We start from the raw sequence: 19189 nt of genomic DNA, 5'->3' as shown, positions 1-19189 counted from the left end.
CTGTCAGAATGGATGGGCAGCCTTCCCTGGGGAGGGCAGCCTGTTTATTGAGTACAGAGGATACATTTACAACCGGAGTACACAAAATAAATAACAGCACATTCTCCAGCCACGGTCCATGGCATAAAGGCCCAGGTGGGCCTATCAAAGGCCCAAGTCTCCCAATGCCCTCTATCTTACCCTTAGGACCAGGCCTACCTTGGACAAGAGAGGAAATAAGTCCCTAGGGCTTCAGGCCCCCGAGACACTTGGGAAAATGGGGGAAATTCTGAGGCCACAGAACCTTGGCTCTCTGCTGCCTTGTGCCATGAGCACTGGGTACAAGAGAAGATGTATAAGGCACAATTTGCTTGGCCCAGAATGGTCTCTTTGGTTTCTTTCTGACTGGAGGTGGCACATGCAGAAAGAGGAGGGCCTGGCCCAAGGCTACCCACTGGGAGAAACAGTGAGGGCCAATCCCTCCCTGTTGGCAGAAGCCCTGCAGTCTAGCTAAGGCTAAAGCTGGACCCCAGCTCCTTCCTACCCACTGAACACAGCTGTGGAGGAAGGGGCCTTGGGTTCCAGCCTGGTTTGGGGTGGGGTGGTGCAGAGGAGGCACTATGAGAGGCACCATGAGTGACATGGGGATGGTCTGGCTCACGCCTCTGGGAAAACAGCCACCCAATTCCACCCACCTCCTGCAGGGGCTCCCTCCAGCCTGAGATTCGGCAGAGCCCAAGCTGGAAGGGTAATGCTGTGAAAGGAAGGAGGAACAGGCTGGACCAGCCAAGGCCAGCTGTGAGAAGGCCAGGGCCCCAGACACTCAGGGTTCAGAGACAGGTCACACAGTTTGGCTAAGTTCCAACTGGAGCTGCGCAGCAGCTCAGCAGAAGGGGAGGGCTGAGCAGCCTGGGACCTCTCCTCAATACAGCAGCTCCTTCCCACTTTCTCTAAAGGATGAAGGATAAGCACATGGTCAGTCCTAGGCTGCCCATACTCATGTCAGACACTAGATGGCGCCTTCACGCAGCTGTGAGGCGGGAACAGCAGAGCCTGAAGGGAAGGGGGGCAATGGGCAGTACCAAGGGTGGAACCAGGCTGACACTGGAATCTTAATGGGGCCGTCCCTGGGAAGCCTCTGGTATCTGCCTTGGCCCTGGTGCCCCCATTCCCCAGGTAGCAGCAGTGGGGCTCCCTTTAATCCCCCACAGTTGGGAAGGAGGCACCTAGGGAATAGAAAGGGCATCCAAGGGGGAGAGAAGTGTAGAGTGGGCTCTGCAAAGAAGGCACTGAGAGCAGTGGGCTCGTGGGCAGGAGGTCTCTCATTGGCAGAGAGAGGATGGAGCCTGGAGAAGCCTGCTACCAACATGGCCACATAGTCCAGAAGACCCAAGGACCCTGCCATGGCCCCACCACCAGAGTTTCTAGGCAGTCCTGGGGCCAGGAGGGGTCCCTGGAGGCACCACGAAGGAAGGCAGACCTTGGGTGGGAGGTGGGAGACTGTATGGACTTCACCAGGGGCTGAGAGTCCAGCTAAGGCACAAGCTTTGTGCCTCCCTAGGCCCCTCACTGGGGCACAGATCAGGATGCAATGGAATGTGGGGGGCCAGAAAAGGTTCAGTGAAGAGGATTTCAGAAGTAACTGTCTCAAAGAGTCCTGGGACCTCAGGATACCCTCTGCCTGGCACTTCACACGTTTTGGTCTTGGGGAAGAGCCAAGGGAAGGCCAGGTCCAGCCACTTCCCCAACCTCTAGCAGAGCAGTTGCCCACCAAAAAGAGCACTGGTGCCAGGCCAGGCTCCTCATTCACAGGGCTCACAGCCCCCCTAGGCTCCCTCCACTCTGTCACACCAGGCTCAGGCCCAGGATGAGGATGGGGGCTGCTGAAGGGACACGGAAGGGGCTGGGGCTGTGGCACACCTGCACCGCAGCCAGGTGGCTCAGCCATTGTACTGCTGCTGGTAGCGCAGGTTGAGCTCCCGCAGTTCCCGCTCCCGGACTCGGCGCGACTTATTGGAACGTGTAGAGCGGCTGGAACGCGTGGACTGGGCCGATTTGGTGCTCTGGCAGCGTGAGGAAGCACGTTTGAGGAGGTTCTGGGAAATGGAGCGGTGCAGATTCTTCATGGATGAAGAGGCTGCCATGCTCACCACCCATGGGTGCCTCAGGGCCTGCAGTGCAGTCATGCGGGCGCCGGGGTCCACTGTCAGCAGGCGGTCAATGAAGTCCTTGGCCAGATTGGACACACTGGGCCAGGGCTAGAGGCCAAGGACAAACATTAGAGTGAGAGCACTCAACATTGCTCTCCCCATCCTGACGAGGCTACCACCATGGCACTGAGAACCGTCCAGCATTCCTGCACTCTCCCCCTGAAGAAAAGCCCTGCCCAGCTCCTCCCAAGTCTCCCCCTGCTACCCAACATTGGCCTAGGCCACCAAGCAGAGGCTGTTCTGAGTACGGAGTCCACACGACAAATAGGAGAAGGAAATGCTCCTCTCCCCAAGCAGCCAACTTCTAAGTGCCCTGGATTCAAAGCCTGACTCAGGAAGGTGGCCCCCGTCAAGATGTCCCACCTACCCCAGAATTACTGTAACTCAGGGGGATTTAAAAAGAATGACCCAAACTTTCCACCATACCCTAGGCCAGACTTAAGCTCCCAACCCAGGATGTCACATATCAGGCCACTTAGCAGGCAACTTCCTAGTCTTGAAAGAGAGAACCACCCTCCATCCAATTGACCAAGAGGGGATGGATGACTACTGCATTCCCCTCATCAGCCTCTGCCTCTCAGCCATGGGGAGAAAAGGAAATAATTCAAGGCAACTAGATTTCTCTATCTGCTGAGAGGGTAGGGGGCTCTTGAGGGACAGGCGGGACCAGGTGACCTTTCCAGTCTGTGTGACCTCTTGGAGCCACACAGGGGGGCCTGGCAGTGCTCTACACAGCCTCATTTTGGTACCTTGTGTCCTCAGGGAGACACTGCACAAAGCCTGCTCTGCTACATGCCCCTGTGACTGCCTTATCTCAGCCACACACCAAGCAGCCACACAGCAAGGGCCTCAATCTGGACAGCTTGTACGGACATTCACCTGTCTGAATCCTTAGGTTCTCAGGGTTAAAGGACACTTACTCAGACTTCTCTTAGCGCCCAGAGCTAAGCAATGATTCCAGTGATTGCAAGTTGATTGTTCGTTCCTATTAGACCATACAAAGCTGGATGAGCCCCATGCCTGGCGCCAGGAATAGAGAGGCCCGAGAGGCCCTCAAGCCCCTCTGCTGGAGAAGGGCAGACACAGTACTACTTTGTGTCCCCATCTTCTGGGGACACTGTGCCATGGGCTCTGATATTCCCAAAGGGTGGGTGGCTAGGACCTTTGTTGAGCCTGCTGTAGAAGGTTTGGCTGGGACATCAAGGACACCATCACCCTCCTTCCTGCCGAATGAGGTCTGCCTGTTCCACCCAAAGGTACCCTTCACCTTGCGGGATGCCTGAACTCACTCTCTGGGGGATTCAGGAGTATCCCAGAGCCCGCATTCAGGGCAGCTGCACACCCCTTCAGCAGTCACACTTAACACTGACTATTGCTACCCCCAATTCAGCTTCTTCTTCTTTTTTTTTTTAAGATTGTATACATTTTTTTTGACAGGAAGAGAGAGAGAGAGACTGAGCACAAGCAGGAGGAGCAGCAGAGGAAGAGAGAGGAACCTGATGTCAGACTCGATCCCAGGACCCTGAGATCATGACCTGAGCTGAAGGCAGACACTCAACTGACTGAGCCATCCAGACACGCCAGTTCAGCTTCCCTGACCTCCAATTCTTCCCCAGTGCCCTTCCCCACTTATATACAGGGGACAGAGGGGGGCACCAAGGAGAACACTCTTCTGGAGTCCTGAGGAAGGGGTGGGGCTAGTTGCAGATGTAGCTTTTTGGAAGGCAAATCTCAACTTTCACTAAACTGAACTGGTAGAAAATGACAGACCACATTCCCAGACAGCCACCAAACAGGGTCCTCGTCACCAACGGGCCTGCTCCCAGTGACTCCTGGGGAGATAATGATCTTCAAGAGGAGTGCACTCAGGGCCTCGGGACATGCAGCCAGGGAAACCCATGAGTACCTTGCTGAGAGCAGTGAGGGGGCACAGAGGGGCAGACAGCGCTCCCCCATACACCCAGAGCCCAGGGCTCCGGTACCGAGGCTAACGCACAGCGAGACTGCGGGCTTCGGCTCACAGCTCACGAAAGCCTTGTGGCTTGCTGCGGCCCCCTGAACACAAGAAGCCGCTGTGAGGGGCCAACAATCTCAACCACAGACACTCACCGTAACCCGTCATTCACTTAGAAGAGATGGAAAGACGCAGGCATAATGGGGCCACTGATGGACAGAGCAAAACCTAGAAGGTGAGCAGGCTGGGTCATGAGAATACCTGTGGGGCCCTACCAGCTCTTCTGGTGAGAAAGAAGAAAAAGGGCAATCACTGGGAAACACAGCGCAGCTCAGTCCGGCCGCTTGGTGGGCCAGCCCGAAGACAGGGCGGGCAGTGCAGGAGAGCCAAACAGAACTGGCACACGGGTTCTGCCCCTGCCCTTGGTCCAGCCAAGACAGAAGAGAGGCAACTCCTCTGCAGAGAGCAGCATAAACAATGGCGAAGCTGGACTCACAAGCCAGGAACACGGATGGAGCAGAGGCACCCCCGCTTCACATCCACACCCAGTCAATCTGCAGACTCGATCCCTTGTCCAGGGAGGTCTTCGATGGGCCTCTCACCAGCCCTTTCCTGGCGGCATAAGCACATCCATTCCCAGAGTGGCAGAGGCTCACACCAGGCATCGACCCCTTGCTGCTCACCGAGCGGCCAGCCAGTTAGCGACAAAGTGAGCCAGACTGATCTGCGCCCTCTGCTCCCCCAGATGCCTGCCTCACCAATTACGGGGTACACGCAGCTGTGTGCAGAATGCTGATGAACTCATTTGTCTGAGGGCCAGCCCCGCCCGCTACGGCAGGCCCTAGCTCTCCTCATCTCTGAAGAGCTGTGAGCAGCTGGGCCAGGTGGGACCCCCAAGCCAACATGACTTGAGCCATCCTGACGTGAGAAGCAGGCTCTGCCGACGGCACCCCGCCTAACCCTCACACACTGAGGAACTAGCAGCAGGAAGGCAGGCGGGCCAAACACAGGAAAGTGGTCCTCCACCCAGCCCACCGACAGCGAGACAGGGGCTCAGAACGCTCGTCAGAATGCCCTTGGGAGCCCTGCCAAGTCCTCCAACAGCACTCAGCACGGAAATGCAAGGCTTTCCACACTCACCCACACTTAGGGCCATGCTTCTGGCCAAGTCCAATTTCATACCTCCTAAGAAAGTATTCAACACCCGCAGACCAACTCATCAGCATCCCCAACATGCGTGGGCCTCTGGAGCCCCATGAGTATGTCTGTCAGCCTATGACTGACTGGCTGGGTAGCATTCTAGGCATGAGAAAAAGAATAATGATAAACAGTTAAGCCTTTCAGCTTCCACAGCTCTAGCTTCTGGCTCTGGATAAAGAACAGAACTCTCACCTCAGTAAACTTGGAGCCAAGTCAGGGACGCATGGGAGGCTCAAGTGGCTGACAGAAGGGAGAGGCTCCAGGTACCACCTGACCAGTCTCCCAGAGGCTTCTGCCTGTTTCTGGGCTGACACAGAGCACAGGGCATGGAAGGGAACATTAAATGCCTGTCTGCCTTGCCTCGACTCAGTTTTCCCTCTGCTGTGGGATCAGAGGACAACTTCAATACCCAGGGTGAAAGCCGACACCCTCCTTTCCACGAGCCTCTTCTGAGCTGTGTGGGTGAAGGGCTGGGCCCCATCCTGAAAGGACAAGGAGAGGCTGTGCGAGGAGAGACATCACTTCCACCCTCTTTCTGACCATCAAGCTGGCTCTCATTTTCCCTAGTCTGTAGCCCCCAGAATCCTTATCTTCTTGTAGTTAGGGTACCTACTTTTCTTTTTTTAACTAAGCCGTAGGCCCAGGGTGGGTCCCAACGTGGGGCTGGAACTCATGAACTCTTGAAACTCAAGAGTTTCGGGTTCTACTGACTGAACCAGCCAGGTGCCCCTAGAGTACCTATTCTGGATGTTGGAACAGCAGAGAAGCCAAAAGTGGGTTCGGAACTCTCCCAGAGCACTTCCTAGCAATGTCACCCTCCTCATCCCCTGCTTCTGAGCAACCAGTCATTCCTCAGCAGCAGAATCCAACCTTCTCTTCAAAGGGAGGCACCAAATCACCAAGGGCTTTCCACTCCAGCTGAGAGGATGAATTTCCCTATTCCCTGGCCCCCTTTACTTGCTCTAGCTCTAATGTCACAAGGGCCTGGAAAGAATACTTCCCAAGTCGCTACCAGAAGTCTTGCCTAGAGCCCAGGGGCTAAGGGAACAAAGGACGGAGCCAGCTCTTTGGCCTAGGCTACCAAGAGAGGAGCAGCTGCTTCCTTCCAGCAGCAAACCCAGCTCACAGGACTTGCCCTAGACTCCCTCTGGCAGGCAGGTCTGACCCTCTCAAGTGAGGAGAGAGAAAGTCCCAGTTGCTCCTTTGGATGATATTTGAGTGACAAATTAAAGCATCAGGCTGCAAGCCTAGAGAACTGCTTCTAGGTCTACCTTCCCTGTAGACCTTGGAGGAGACAAGCCTCCTCACTTTTAATATGAAGGAGCCAAATCCAATGGATCCTAAGTGTCTGTCAGTTGCTACAGTCTTTAATTCTAAGAAGATGGTTCCCCAGCTTTCTTCCTCACTTGGCCGCACATGGGGAACAAAAGCACAGCATCTAACATTTAAGTGGCCTGGACCTCTTGACCTCTGTGGGTTCCTTTCTAGCCCATGAAGACTCTGGGGAAGGTTCTCTGGCAAAGAAGTCAGCCCCACCAAAGAGCTGCTAGGGGAAGGAAGAGAGGAAAGCAGCCTGGGCTTTGCTCCCATGACTCAGTCTTCCCTCAGCTTTGTCTCAAGATGTATTTTCAGACCCAGCATTCCCACCCTCAAGGGCCTCCTTCCTGTACTTACGTGGGCCTGAACGAGAGCAGAGCAAAGAGCACATGTTTCTGGGAAATGGAGCTTAGGGTTTACTCAGGAGAGCAGAACTATCAATATGACAGGAACAGCACACTCTGACATGGCCCACGAGGCAAAGGGTTTTAAAAAATTCAGCAGAGCTGGACACTGTGTGACAGTGGAGCCAGCAATCCCTTCCTCTGGTCAAGACACTCACCATCCTGGTGCCTGAGCTTCCAGACCAGAAAGAATCCACCACCCTGTACCTGGTGGGGATGGATGGGGGCCGAGCAGTAGGAAAGAGGACCTAAGGGGAGAGAGCCTGAGGAGAGAAAAAGAAGGAAGATAATAGAGTGGTTTTTTTTTTTAAGATTTTATTTATTCATTTGACAGACAGAGATCACAAGTAGGCAAAGAGGCAGGCAGAGAGAGAGGAAGGGAAGCAGGCTCCCTGCTGAGCAGAGAGCTGGACGCGGGGCTCGATCCCAGGACCCTGAGATCATGACCTGAGCCAAAGGCAGAGGCTTTAACCCACTGAGCCACCCAGGCACCCCAGATAATAGAGTTTTAAAAAGAGGCAGAGAAGGAAGATAAAAATAAAACAAGAAAAGGCATGACAACTTAAAGGTTAGTAAAGCTGCATTCTGAAACTTGAGATGGGAAATAAAATGAACTCCTGCGCCACCTGTCCCTGCCCAGAGTCCACAAAGTGAAGGACGAGGACAGGAGGGAGACAGGGCACAACTCAAGAGTCAGGAAGGATGCTGTGTGCTCGCTCTGGAATCAGGGGCATGTTGGCAACCAGTGTCAGCAACTCAGTAATGTCTACTTTTAACGCTGTCTCGGAGCAGCCCTGGGTGGTTCTGGATTTCAGAGCCTGCTGCACAGTGGTCTCTTTTACCTCCACTCACAGATTCTGCTGAGGCCAAGTTAGTTCTTTAAAAAAAAAAAAACCCCAAAAACCAAAAACCTTTCTCCCATTCTAATTTCTGAGACAGTCTGGAGCCCTGGTGGCTCTTACCCGCATGTCATCCCCACAGAAGCCTGTGTCCCTGAACCCTGGCTACACAGGACTGGGCTCAGGGCACCTGTTTGGTCAACATGGGATGGCAGGATAAGTGAAGAGATGAGCCTGCCAGGCCACACCGGAGCAAAGCTCGGGTCTGGGCCCCACACTTTCACTGGGAGACAGACAAACTGAGGCCAGGCAGGCATGCACAAGAAGGGGGACCTTGGGGTGCCTGGGTGGCTCAGCTGTTAAGCGTCTGCCTTCGGCTCAGATCATGATCCCAGGGTTCTGGGATCGTACCCCGCACTGGGCTCCCTGCTCAGTGGAAAGTCTCCTTTTCCCTCTCCCACTCCCCCTGCCTGTGTTCCTCCCTGTCTCTCTCTCTCTGTCAAATAAATAAATAAAATCTTTAATAAAAAGAAAGAAAGAAGAAAAGAAAGAAGAAAGAGAAAGAAAGAAAGAAAGAAAGAAAGAAAGAAAGAAAGAAAGAAAGGAAGAAAGAAAGAAAAAGACAGAAAGAGGGGGGACCTTATGTGATGGGAGGAACTGACCAAGGAAGGGGAGTTTGGAGAGGCAGGGCCGGTGCAGACCAGTCGGATCAGGTCCCCTTTAACCATCCCATCCACCTGCGAGTCTGTTTCCACCTCAGTGGGGGCAGGAGGGGATGGGCGTGGGAGGCCATCAGCGGATTTAACGAGGTCAGACTGTGGGAGAGACAAGAGCCGTGGCAGCTCCCGCAGGAACTCGAGAGCCTCGAAGTGACAGGGCGTGCGCGTGGGCAGAGCTACCCAGGTGGAGACACACAATGAGAAGAGCAGGAGGGGAGGGGCTGGCATGCACACCAGGCACTGCTCTGAACACAACCCATGGTGCAGCCCTTTGTTGGAGAAGCCTGGGGGTAGGGGGGACAGCAGTGATGCGAGAAGCTCCGACCCTGGGTTAATAAGAAGCTGGAGGTGGTCAGGGCAAGGCATTTTGTTAGGAACAGCTGAGTGTGGCAATGTGGAGACACGGGCGTCTGTTTCTGCCACCATAACAGAGTACTGCGCTCTGGGGACTGTGTAACCAGGGCAGTAGTGGCAGAAGGAAGCCTAGAGGACAGGGCTCCAGGGAGCTGAGTGGCAGACTACAGGTGGCAGAGGAAGAGGACGCTGCCCTTCTCCACAAAGAGCCTGCCATCAGGAGGAAGCCACCCCTGCCTTCCTTCAAGAGGTGTCCAAGCACGGTGACCAGTGAGGGTCCAGTGGCCATGCCCGCTGGACCAAATCATGCTACCTCCCAGTGACCAGTCAGGGATCTGGACCGCCAGCATCTGCTCCTACAATGAAGGACGGAGACTTCTCTGTTGAATTCCTACTGAATACCAGGAGCTTTGGTGAAGTAGGGACGGCCCTTCCAGAGGGATCCCTCCTGGACAAGTATGGGGGCATCTGCTTGTCCTTGTGGGATCCTGGCACTGCACAGCACCCTCACCCAGCACCTGACACCCAACAGCCACCAGCAGAGATGCAAGGAGGAAGGGCTTAGGGAGACCTCACAGGAAAGAATTCTTTTTTTTTTTCTAGATTTTATTTATTTATTTGACAGAGAGAGAGAGAGAGAGAGAGAGATCACAAGCAGGCAGAGAGGCAGGGAGAGAGAGAGGAAGGGAGGTAGGCTTCCTGCTGAGCAGAGAGCCTGATGCAGGCCTCGATCCCAGGACCCTGAGATCATGACCTGAGCTGAAGGCAGAGGCTTTAACCCACTGAGCCACCCAGGTGCCCACAGGAAAGAATTCTTTTTTTTTTTTTTTTTTTTTTTTTTTTTTTTTAAGATTTTATTTATTTATCAGAGAGAGAGAGACAGAGAGGGCATATATGCAGAGGGAGAGGGAGAAGCAGACTCCCTGCCAAGCAGGGAGCCCGATATGGGGCTCGATCCCAGGACACTGGGATCATGACCTGGGCCGAAGGCAGATGCTTAACAACTGAGCCACCCAGGTGCCCCCACAGGAAAGAATTCTAAATCAATTCAGAATCAATCAGCTTTTGAGACAGACATGGGAATCCACCCACTTACTCTGGGAGCAGGAGGCAGCAAGAGAAGACTGAGGAGCTAATGGTCCGTCACAGCCCCCATCCGCTGGTGGTGGGAACGTGAGGCTGTTAAAGGCGCCCAGTGGGATCCAAGCATGAGCCTGGAAACATGCCACCTGCCTCCCCTGCATTCCATCTGCTGCCTGCACACCATGTCCAGTCTCCAGCTCCACCGCATCCCTGGGGAAGTCCTCCCCATGGCTCTGAGTCAAGGTCCTCTCCCTACTCAGCTGGCCGCTCCCAACCAGGGCAGATGAACCGGGCTGCCTGACCACCCCCTCACAGGTGCTTGACCCCCTTCACCTAAAGAGCAACAGGACACAGAACATCCTCTGCACCTTCCTTTATCTTCAACATCCCAAGGCAGAATGACAAGTGTTAGGATCACTTTAAGCAAGGAAGTAAATGTGATCTCTGGCTCTGAGCGCTCACCCTGTGGCAGGGCTATCAGAACTACAAGACGGTCCAATTCCCTGCCCCTGAGCTCTCGCCCCGTGGTGCCCTGTGGACGGCTGGTCAGGCCGCAGCCCAGAGCCCCAACCCTGGAAAGCCACCTCTCACCAATACAATCCCTCAGGCGGTGGCAGATTGTCCCTGCAGGTGGCCTTCCACTTCCACCAAGATTCTGTCCCTTGCCTGGCAGCACTCGCTCTCCTGAACAAGGCACCATGAGAATCTGTGCCCAAACCCATCCGTTCCCGGTTCAGTGGCCCGGGCTTGTCCACAGCTCAGATACAGCCCCAGCAGACAGCGACAATTAAAGGCTGCTAAACCCCCCGGCCACAAAGCTGCTGATGGCTCCACTCTGCCATCAATCCCACAAGAGCCTCTTCGTCTGTCCTGCTTCTGGGAATAGAACTCTTGACAAAAGCAATGGCATTAGGCCGGCAACATCACATTTCATGGGCAGTTAATTTCAGACTCTCCAAGTCAGTGAGACCGTAACAGGCCTCCGGGTATGGGTCTTACAGAAATGACTCACCTTCGGTGTCACTCCTTCAGAAATAACTGCTCCAGCCCTCCTGGAATCTCTCATGACAAGAAGCTCCCTCTCTCAGTGTGGCTCTTTATGTCTTTAGACTGCTCTCCCACTCACAGAGGCCTTCCTCACCTCTGGCCAACAAGGGTCTCCCTACCACTTCCAACACAACCCTGGCTTGGCCCTCTCCACTCCGGCCACCAGGAAAAATGCAGATTTCCCTTTGCAATATCATCTGTCACAGCCTTTTCCTTCCCAGCACTCCCTCCTCTTCGAAGATTCCAAAGCTGCTCCTAAGCAGGTCTGGAGAGCAGACCACTAACCACCTCTCCAGCAGGCTCTCCACTTCCTCCTGGAGCCCAGCCCCCAGCAGAGAACACTCCCAGCCAGCAGGGCCACACCTGTCTGCCTGCCAGCCGCTCGCTTTTGCATCCTTTCCTGAGGCCTCACCAACAACTCGGGTGCTTCCCTCAGGAGAAGCCAGGAGAAAGTATCAGGAACATATGTATTGATACACAAGCTGTCCTCAAGGACCTTATAGGCCTGAGAGGAGAGATGTCCACAGACAGCAGCCCAAGAAAGTGCTGCCACAAGGACTCCAGCAACAGGCTAAGGCATCTATGTCAGGGAACACAGACTGCGGCGATGGAGAGGCCAAGAATTCTGACACCAAGATGGCCTAGATTCAAATCCCAGGCCTGCCAGGCTCTTAGCTATGAAACTAGGGACAGGTTACTTAACCTCACGAGCCTCAGTTTCCTCATCTGTAAAATGGGGGCATGACACCCACCTGGCAGCACTGTTGTAGAGAGTAAACATGCTAGATACAGAACCTTTAGCCCTGTGTCTGATACTACACAGTGGTCACCAGTATTCTAAATGGAAGCCATCTTTGAACTGAACCTTTCACGGCTGGTCAAATTTGTGAGGCTGACGCTGGGAGCAAGTGAAAAGCCTGAGCAATAGCTTAGTATGGGGAGTGAACAGAGCAAACATCTCGGGCCTGTGGCGTGTAGGAAACGGGGCAGAGAGAGGGGCCAGGGCTAGGGGCTGGAGCATCTACAGTGTCAGGACTATGGGGCAGGAGCCAGGTACTTGGTGTACTTCCCTCCACCACTGGGCCCCACCTCGGGATGTGAAGGCAGGCGCCTACACGCTGTCTGGACCCGAGGGAGGCCGCTCCAGTGAGTCCTCTCTCACTCTGCCCTTGGAAGCGGATGCTTCTGCAGAGCTGCAGGATGATTCAGTCCCCAGACCTCTTCCAAACAGCACGTGGAGCCCACTCTCGGGAATCTCCGGTCCGCCTCAAACAGCCCCAGGACGCCCGGTTCCTCCATCCCCAACTCATACTACTCCAACAGACCCCCATCAGTCTTCTTCCTGTTAGTCTTCCACAACACGTTCTGCTGCATTCCTGCTTCACTATCAAGAACCCACAGGGCTCGAACGCACCTGAGGCTTCCAATCCCCAAGGAGCCTCTGGCACTACAGAGCAAACAACGAACACCGACAGCAAACACCAGGCCTGGCCCAGTCACAGCAACCTGGGCTCCATCACTTCCAGTCTCTTGTTCATTCTGAGCACAGTCAGCAGCGTCCCTTTCTAGAACTGAGCCTCCTCGTTCTCAAGGCCCACCTCCTGTAGAAAGCCCTCTATTCAAGTCCACAGAAACCACTGAGCCTGACAGGGAACTGCACAGACATAGGCCTCAGGAAACAAGTCCATTGGATGGGGCCTAGTAAACATGAGACACCACTCTGGGAGTGTCAGCAGCAGGAAAAAAGTGCCCCTAGAAAGGCACTAACTGCCATGGGACTTCCTGTCAGGTGAGGAATACACACTTCCAACCTTGCTGAGCTCAAAGTGGGTGGTCCTTGATTTGCAGAAGTCAGATCAAAACACCTCCCTTTAACATGACATGCTCTCATATAGGTTTCCTGAAAGGGCCCTGGTCACTTGGATGGCCTTCAGAAGGACAAATGACCATCACCCAGTAGAAGATAGATGGCTGGATTGAGGGTGGGGAGAGGGCACAGCCCTAAGAAAGGGGACCAGCCCAGGGACACATGGGTGGCTCAGTTGGTTAACCTTCTGCCTTCAGCTCAGGTCATGATCCCAGGGTCCTGGGATTGAGTCCCGCATCGGGCTCTTTGCTCAGCAGGAAGCCTGCTTCTCCCTCTGCTTCTCCCCCCATGCCTGCTTGTTCTCTCTCTGACAAGTAAATAATAAAATCTTTAAAAAAAAAAAAGAAGGGGGACCAGCCCAGCCACCTGACCTGAGCCCCACAGCTCATGTTCCAGACTGCCTAGGCCTAATGGCTAGAAGTGAGGCCTACACCGGCAGGTGCCTGCCAACAAGCCTTTGTTCTATGGGCATTTCCTACTCCTAGCCCTTTCTCCCCAGCCAATCTCAAGCTTCACGGGGGATGGAGAACAGGCCTTCATGTCTCTCTGCATCTTTCCCAGGTACATTTATGGGCAGGCAATGGTCGGTGGAACAGAAAGACAGATGCTTGGTCTCTACCTCAGAAAGCATGATCTAATGATGAGGCCTCCTCACCCGGGAAATACCCAGACACATCCCATCCAAACCACAGCTCTCTGCAGATGGTGGTAGAACCTGTTGCTGGAGTCAGCCAAGCTCTTGGTAAGGGACAGATGCCCTCAGGGCTGGCCAGGAATTTGACTCTGGAATTGGGAACTCATGCTTTCAACTTCAGATAAATGGAGCAGGGGGCAAGGCTGGGCAGTGGTCCCCCATAACACTGGGAGCCCCAGACTGTGTTTCCAGCGGAGCAAGAAGCAGAGTCTCAGGATCCAGTCTTGTGGTTATGGTAGGAGCGGGAAGCCTGAGTCCATTCCTTACCCTATTCATTTGCAGTTCTCCCAGCCACACATAATCAATAGCCAGTTAGCAAGACCACAGGCTCCAATTAGATAAACTGCTTGATCAACAATTGCCAGAATTAGGAACTTTTGGGCAAACCGACAGACTTTCAGAAGAGTCTTCCCTTTGTCAGCATCTCTTAGGAAACCTCCCTTGATACTCCCTCTGCCAGCCAGACCCCCAACAGCCTGGCACCACACAGAGCTCCTAGAACACAGCAGACCAGGCAAGGCCTTGGCACAACACTGCCTCTGGGAGGTGGATGCTTCTGATCTGTGATGAAACCTGGCCCAGAGGGTGAGGGACGTACCCTCTGTGACCATGCCATCATAGCCCAGGCTTCCCAGCCAGTCAGTGTTTGTTCTGTTGAATCCATTTGGAGCAAAGAATACATGAGAAACTTTAGGGGAGAGCTAGAGAAAGTCTCAGTTTCTCCTTCCCCTATGGACAGCACAGAGCTGGCCTAATGATGAAGACTTCCCTCCCTCCCTCACATTACTCTGACATGTGACCTAGAGATCGCCCCCACAAGGAATGCCAGCCCCCATCCTCACAGGAAGACCTTGACTGACCCCATGACAAAGTCTGGAAGCTAGTAAGGAGTTTGACGGAGCACAGGACCTCAAGCACCAAAGACAAAGTGGCAAGAGGCTTTGGGGTGATTCCTGCAGGAAAGCTGCTCTGGGCCAGTCGGCTGGAGCCAGAGAGGGCCCAGTCCAAAATCCTTGGAAGAAAAGCAGAGTTTCAGAAGGGAGCTCATTCCTCCCCTCCATGTGGGATGTTCAGGCTTGGGCCGCCAAGCCTGAGGGGAACACTGTGGGGGGCACTTGGGGAGGGGCCCTCGCTGCCTTGGCAGAAACCTACTGGCCTGAAAAGCTTACTTCACCTCCCATTTAAGCCGCCACACATTCTGTGACTCACCAGCCTCCCGAGCCCACCACTATGCTCACAGCACCTGCTGTTGCCTACGGTCAGCCTCATCACCCCCAGTGAGCGTCCTGCCTAAGGACCAACCAGCTCTTCCTTCTTGCGTGCCTTCTTTCAGCTCCCAGCAGTGCTGAAACCTGACCGATTTTCTCAGGTATCAGGACAATCCATGAATCCAAAACACAAACTGATGGCCTGCTGGTTGAATGTGGCCTGCAGGGAACTATTCGTGGGCACACAAGGTACTACTTAAATATGTAAATGGAATTCCAACATTTTAAGATCAAACTTTCTGGCTTTTCTTTAAAAGAACTGGAATGTCTGGGTGCAGAGGATCCTCTGGGCTATGTGGCAAAACTGGGCAGAGATGAGCAGCAATGGTGCCTTTCAACGGGGCATGGTCACTCTAGCTTGTCCCAGGCCTTGCAGAGCAGCTACTGTAGCGCCCCCGGCCCACGTGCTCTATCCCACCTCTGAGCCCACCTGCAGTTGTGGGGGCCCCTGTGCATGCAGACAGCTCCCCAGGTGCCAGTGCCCGCGTCTCCCTGCTTCCTTATCTGAAGACTTTCTTCAGCACTGGCTGGCATTCAGGACAGCCCAGAAGGGCCAGGGATTTAGTGCCCCTCCCCCCAAAGAAATTCGCAACTCTTACAGGAGTCAGTGGATTAAAACCCACCCACCTTCAGGGTGCCTGCGTGGCTCAGTGGGTTAAAGCCTCTGCTTTCGGCTCAGGTCATGATCCCAGCGTCCTGGGATCGAGCCCCGTGTCAGGCTCTCTGCTCAGCGGGGAGCCTGCTTCCCTTCCTCTCTCTGCCTGCCTCTCTGCCTATTTGTTTTGTTTTGTTTTGTTTTTTAAAGATTTTATTTATTTATTTGTCAGAGAGAGAGAGAGAGGGAGAGAGAGCAAGCACAGGCAGACAGAATGGCAGGCAGAGGCAGAGGGAGAAGCAGGCTCCCTGCTGAGCAAGGAGCCCGATGTGGGACTCGATCCCAGGACGCTGGGATCATGACCTGAGCCGAAGGCAGCTGCTTAACCAACTGAGCCACCCAGGCGTCCCCTCTCTGCCTATTTGTAATCTCTGTCAAATAAATAAATAAAATCTTAAAAAAAAAATAAAAATAAAACCCACCCACCTTCTTGTCCCTCAGTGGTACACTTCTGAGGCATGTGCCACGTGATTATTCACAGGGTCCCCAGTGGGACTTCCAGCGGCCCACAGTGGCAGTCCACTCCTCCAGAGGCCCTTGATTGGCTTCCTCCCTTCCTGCCTCACTTTCCTACCCTTTGCCTGTGCTTACTGGACTCCTATCCCAATTACACTATCTGCTCCCAGGTCACAGGGCTCACTTTTGGGGACACCCAAACCAAGAGACCCTACTAGTCTCACGTTATCATTTTTTACATGACCCGCCTGACCCCACGAACATGGCTCTCAAAGCACATCCCCCTGTCAAGCACTACTGGGGGGCCCCCCCATCCCTGCAGCAAGGCAGACTCACCTCCCCCGAGTAGCTGTACTTGCCCCTGAGGATCTGCCGGTACAGCCTGGTGCGGTTGTCATCCTCAAAGGGCATGGTGCCACTGAGCAGGATGTAGGCAATGACCCCCAGTGCCCACATGTCCACGGAATTGGTGTAGGGCTTGCGGACCAGGACCTCAGGAGCAATGTACTCGGGTGTGCCGCACGTGGTCTTCATCAGGCAGTCGTCGCCCTTCTTGCGGGCACTGGCCAGGCCAAAGTCAGTGATAATGATCTTGGAGTCAGTGCCTGGGTGGTAGTAGAGCAGATTCTCCGGCTTGAGGTCTCGGTGTGTGATGCCCAGCGCGTGTAGATACCGGACACCGTCCAGCACCATCTGCAGCACCCGCGTGGCATCGCGCTCAGTGAAAGAGCCCTTGGCGATGATGCGGTCGAAGAGCTCCCCGCCAGTGGCCAGCTCCATCACCATGTACACACGCTCCTGTGTCTCGAACACCTCCACCAGCTGGATGATGTTGGCATGACGCACCCGGCGCAGCACGCGCAATTCTGACTCACATACCTCCCGCCCTTCCCGGTACTTGGTCTCGATCATCTTGATGGCGTAGGGCTGCCGGGTCGCCCGGTGCTCTACACGGACCACTCGGCTGAAGCTGCCTCGGCCGATGAGGGCTTTGATGTCATACTTGGCTGTCACACGTGGGTCAAACTTAGCCCTGTACTTAGCCACCCTGGCCCTGCGTGGTGGTTCTGAGGGAGGCTCTGTGTGGCTGCTAATGGGGGCCCCAGTGCAGGGGTTTGCACACTGACTGGCTGCTGGGAAGCCAGCTTTGAGAGCACCAATGCTGTCCACCTCTGTGATGAAATGCTTGTGCACATCCTTCTTAGTACCACTGAAGGGCTCCACCTTCTTGACGAGGTCCAGCTGGACATCCTTTGGCGGCTCAGGAAGGACCTTGCTTGTCCCACAGCCCATCACGGACACGGGGGCATCCTCTCCAGTGAGGTTGGCAGGACCTGCTCTGCAGGCAGTGCCCCGTCTACACCTATGCACACGGAAGAAAGGGCAAGTCAGCATAGCCAGGGATACCTCAGAAAGGATACCAGCCATCCTCCTCATCCCCTCTCCCTTGCCCCTCAATAAATGCAGCTGAAGACCTGACCCTAATATGATTCCCTAGAAGGGAGGATGGTGTTGGCCCCTGAGGTTTGCTGAACGGTCCAGATGAAAGGCTGGATCTGAGCTCCATGGTGGTTTTTTTGGTTTGTTTTTTGTTTTTTGTTTTAAGATTTTATTCATTCATTTGGAACGAGAGAGCAAGGGTACAAGCAGGGGGAGCTACTGGCAGAGGGAGAAGCAGGCACTCCACTGAGCAAGGAGCCTGATGGGGGACTTGATCCCAGGACTCTAGGATCATGACCTGAGACAAAGGTGGGCAGAGCTTAACCAACTGAGCCACTCAGGTGTCCCTGAGTTCCACGGTCTTGACTTACATCTCCCTGGATCTGATTCCTGTGCTGCCTTCCAACCCCAAGCGAGGGGCAGGAACATGCACCAGGCTCAGCTGTCACTGCACCCACCTTCCTCCCTACTCTGCCTGGGTCCCTTATCCTAGTTGAATTTCAATGTTTTTTTAAATGTTAAAATCATTCCTCTTATTATTCTGACTCATCTTTTCTGAAACGGGGGTGTAGAATGTTGGAGGCCTGATCTCCAACACTATCACCCACCAGGGCTCAGAAAGCCGTTTCTCCAAGATGCCCCTCATGGATCTTTCCCAGCCCTCTAGGGCTCCTGCAGGGGTTGACTGCCTCCTACAACTACTACCAATACTACCATCCCTGCCATGGTTCTCTGCCTTAACTCTACTCTTTCCTAGACAGTTCCCGTTACTTTGCTGATGCACCATCTTCATCTGGCAGTTTAACACCCTGTTCCAGGGTCTTCTACTTCCCGGTTCACCACACAGATGCCAAAATTGTGTGCCAAAATGCCACACAATTCCCGAGCAGGCGGAAATCAACCCCAGTGAACTTAAGACCACAAACCTTGGCACACTGCCACCAGGTAGCCACCAAACTAGTCAGGGCTTCATTCAAGAGACAAAGGGGACCCTGAGCTCAGAAAGGACGCTAACAGTTTTATCTCGATGTAACTCAGCCTGTGGATTAGGGTCCTCTGCTTCCTTGGGACGATGATCCAAGAGCTCCTCCATTTGCTTCCCAGAGAAGTTCCAACCATGAAAACTCTATGGCTGGTGGGGCCTTCATAAGGTGAAGTGCCGAGGTCCTTCTTTCTAGAAGTCACTTCTACCCTGGCCATCCTTCTCTAAATCTTTCTGAGAGGCCCATGGGTGAAAGGAGAGAGCTGAGAATTTCCTACTGATTATGACATATAGAATCAGGGGTAAAACTATCAATTCAGATCAAACATTTACTAAACACTGTAAAGAGAAAAAAACCCAGCTTTTTTCCTTCCTGTGTAAGGAAATAAAGTTCTTCCATACTGTGTATTTCTTCACTCTATGTCTCTCCTTTACCTTCACAGAGAACACTTCTTCTTCTTCTTCTTCTTTTTTTTTTTTTTTAGATTTTTATTTGACACAGAGAGAGAGAGATCACAAGTAGGCAGAGAGGCAGACAGAGAGAGAGAGAGGAGGAAGCAGGCTCCCCACTGAGTAGAGAGTCCGATGCGGGGCTCGATCCCAGGACCCTGGGATCATGACCTGAGCCGAAGGCAGAGGCTTTAACCCACTGAGCCACCCAGGCGCCCCAAGATTTTTTTTTTTTAAAGTAATCTCTATACCCAACACAGGGCTCAAACTC

The 19189-nt window shown here is 53.9% G+C and overlaps 1 protein-coding gene across 1 annotated transcript in view; it reads right to left on the bottom strand.

The window, feature by feature from the left end:
* Window position 1: 1 nt before the first annotated feature.
* The window catches only part of LOC111152934 (protein serine kinase H1), a 27505-nt gene continuing 8317 nt past the window's right edge, over window positions 2-19189 (bottom strand). Inside the window, exons 2-3 of the mRNA XM_022511678.1 lie at window positions 16383-17409; window positions 2-2237 (exon numbers count right to left, since the gene is read on the bottom strand). Of these exons, the coding sequence (XP_022367386.1) occupies window positions 1920-2237; window positions 16383-17339 (1275 nt within the window). The 5' untranslated portion in view covers window positions 17340-17409 and the 3' untranslated portion in view covers window positions 2-1919. The remainder of the gene's footprint in view (window positions 2238-16382; window positions 17410-19189) is intronic.

This window comes from Enhydra lutris, unplaced genomic scaffold, assembly GCF_002288905.1.
Source record: "Enhydra lutris kenyoni isolate GAN:26980312 unplaced genomic scaffold, ASM228890v2 scaffoldscaffold30, whole genome shotgun sequence".
Taxonomy (NCBI): Eukaryota; Metazoa; Chordata; class Mammalia; order Carnivora; family Mustelidae; genus Enhydra; species Enhydra lutris.
This window is presented reverse-complemented; position numbering and strand designations above follow the sequence as displayed.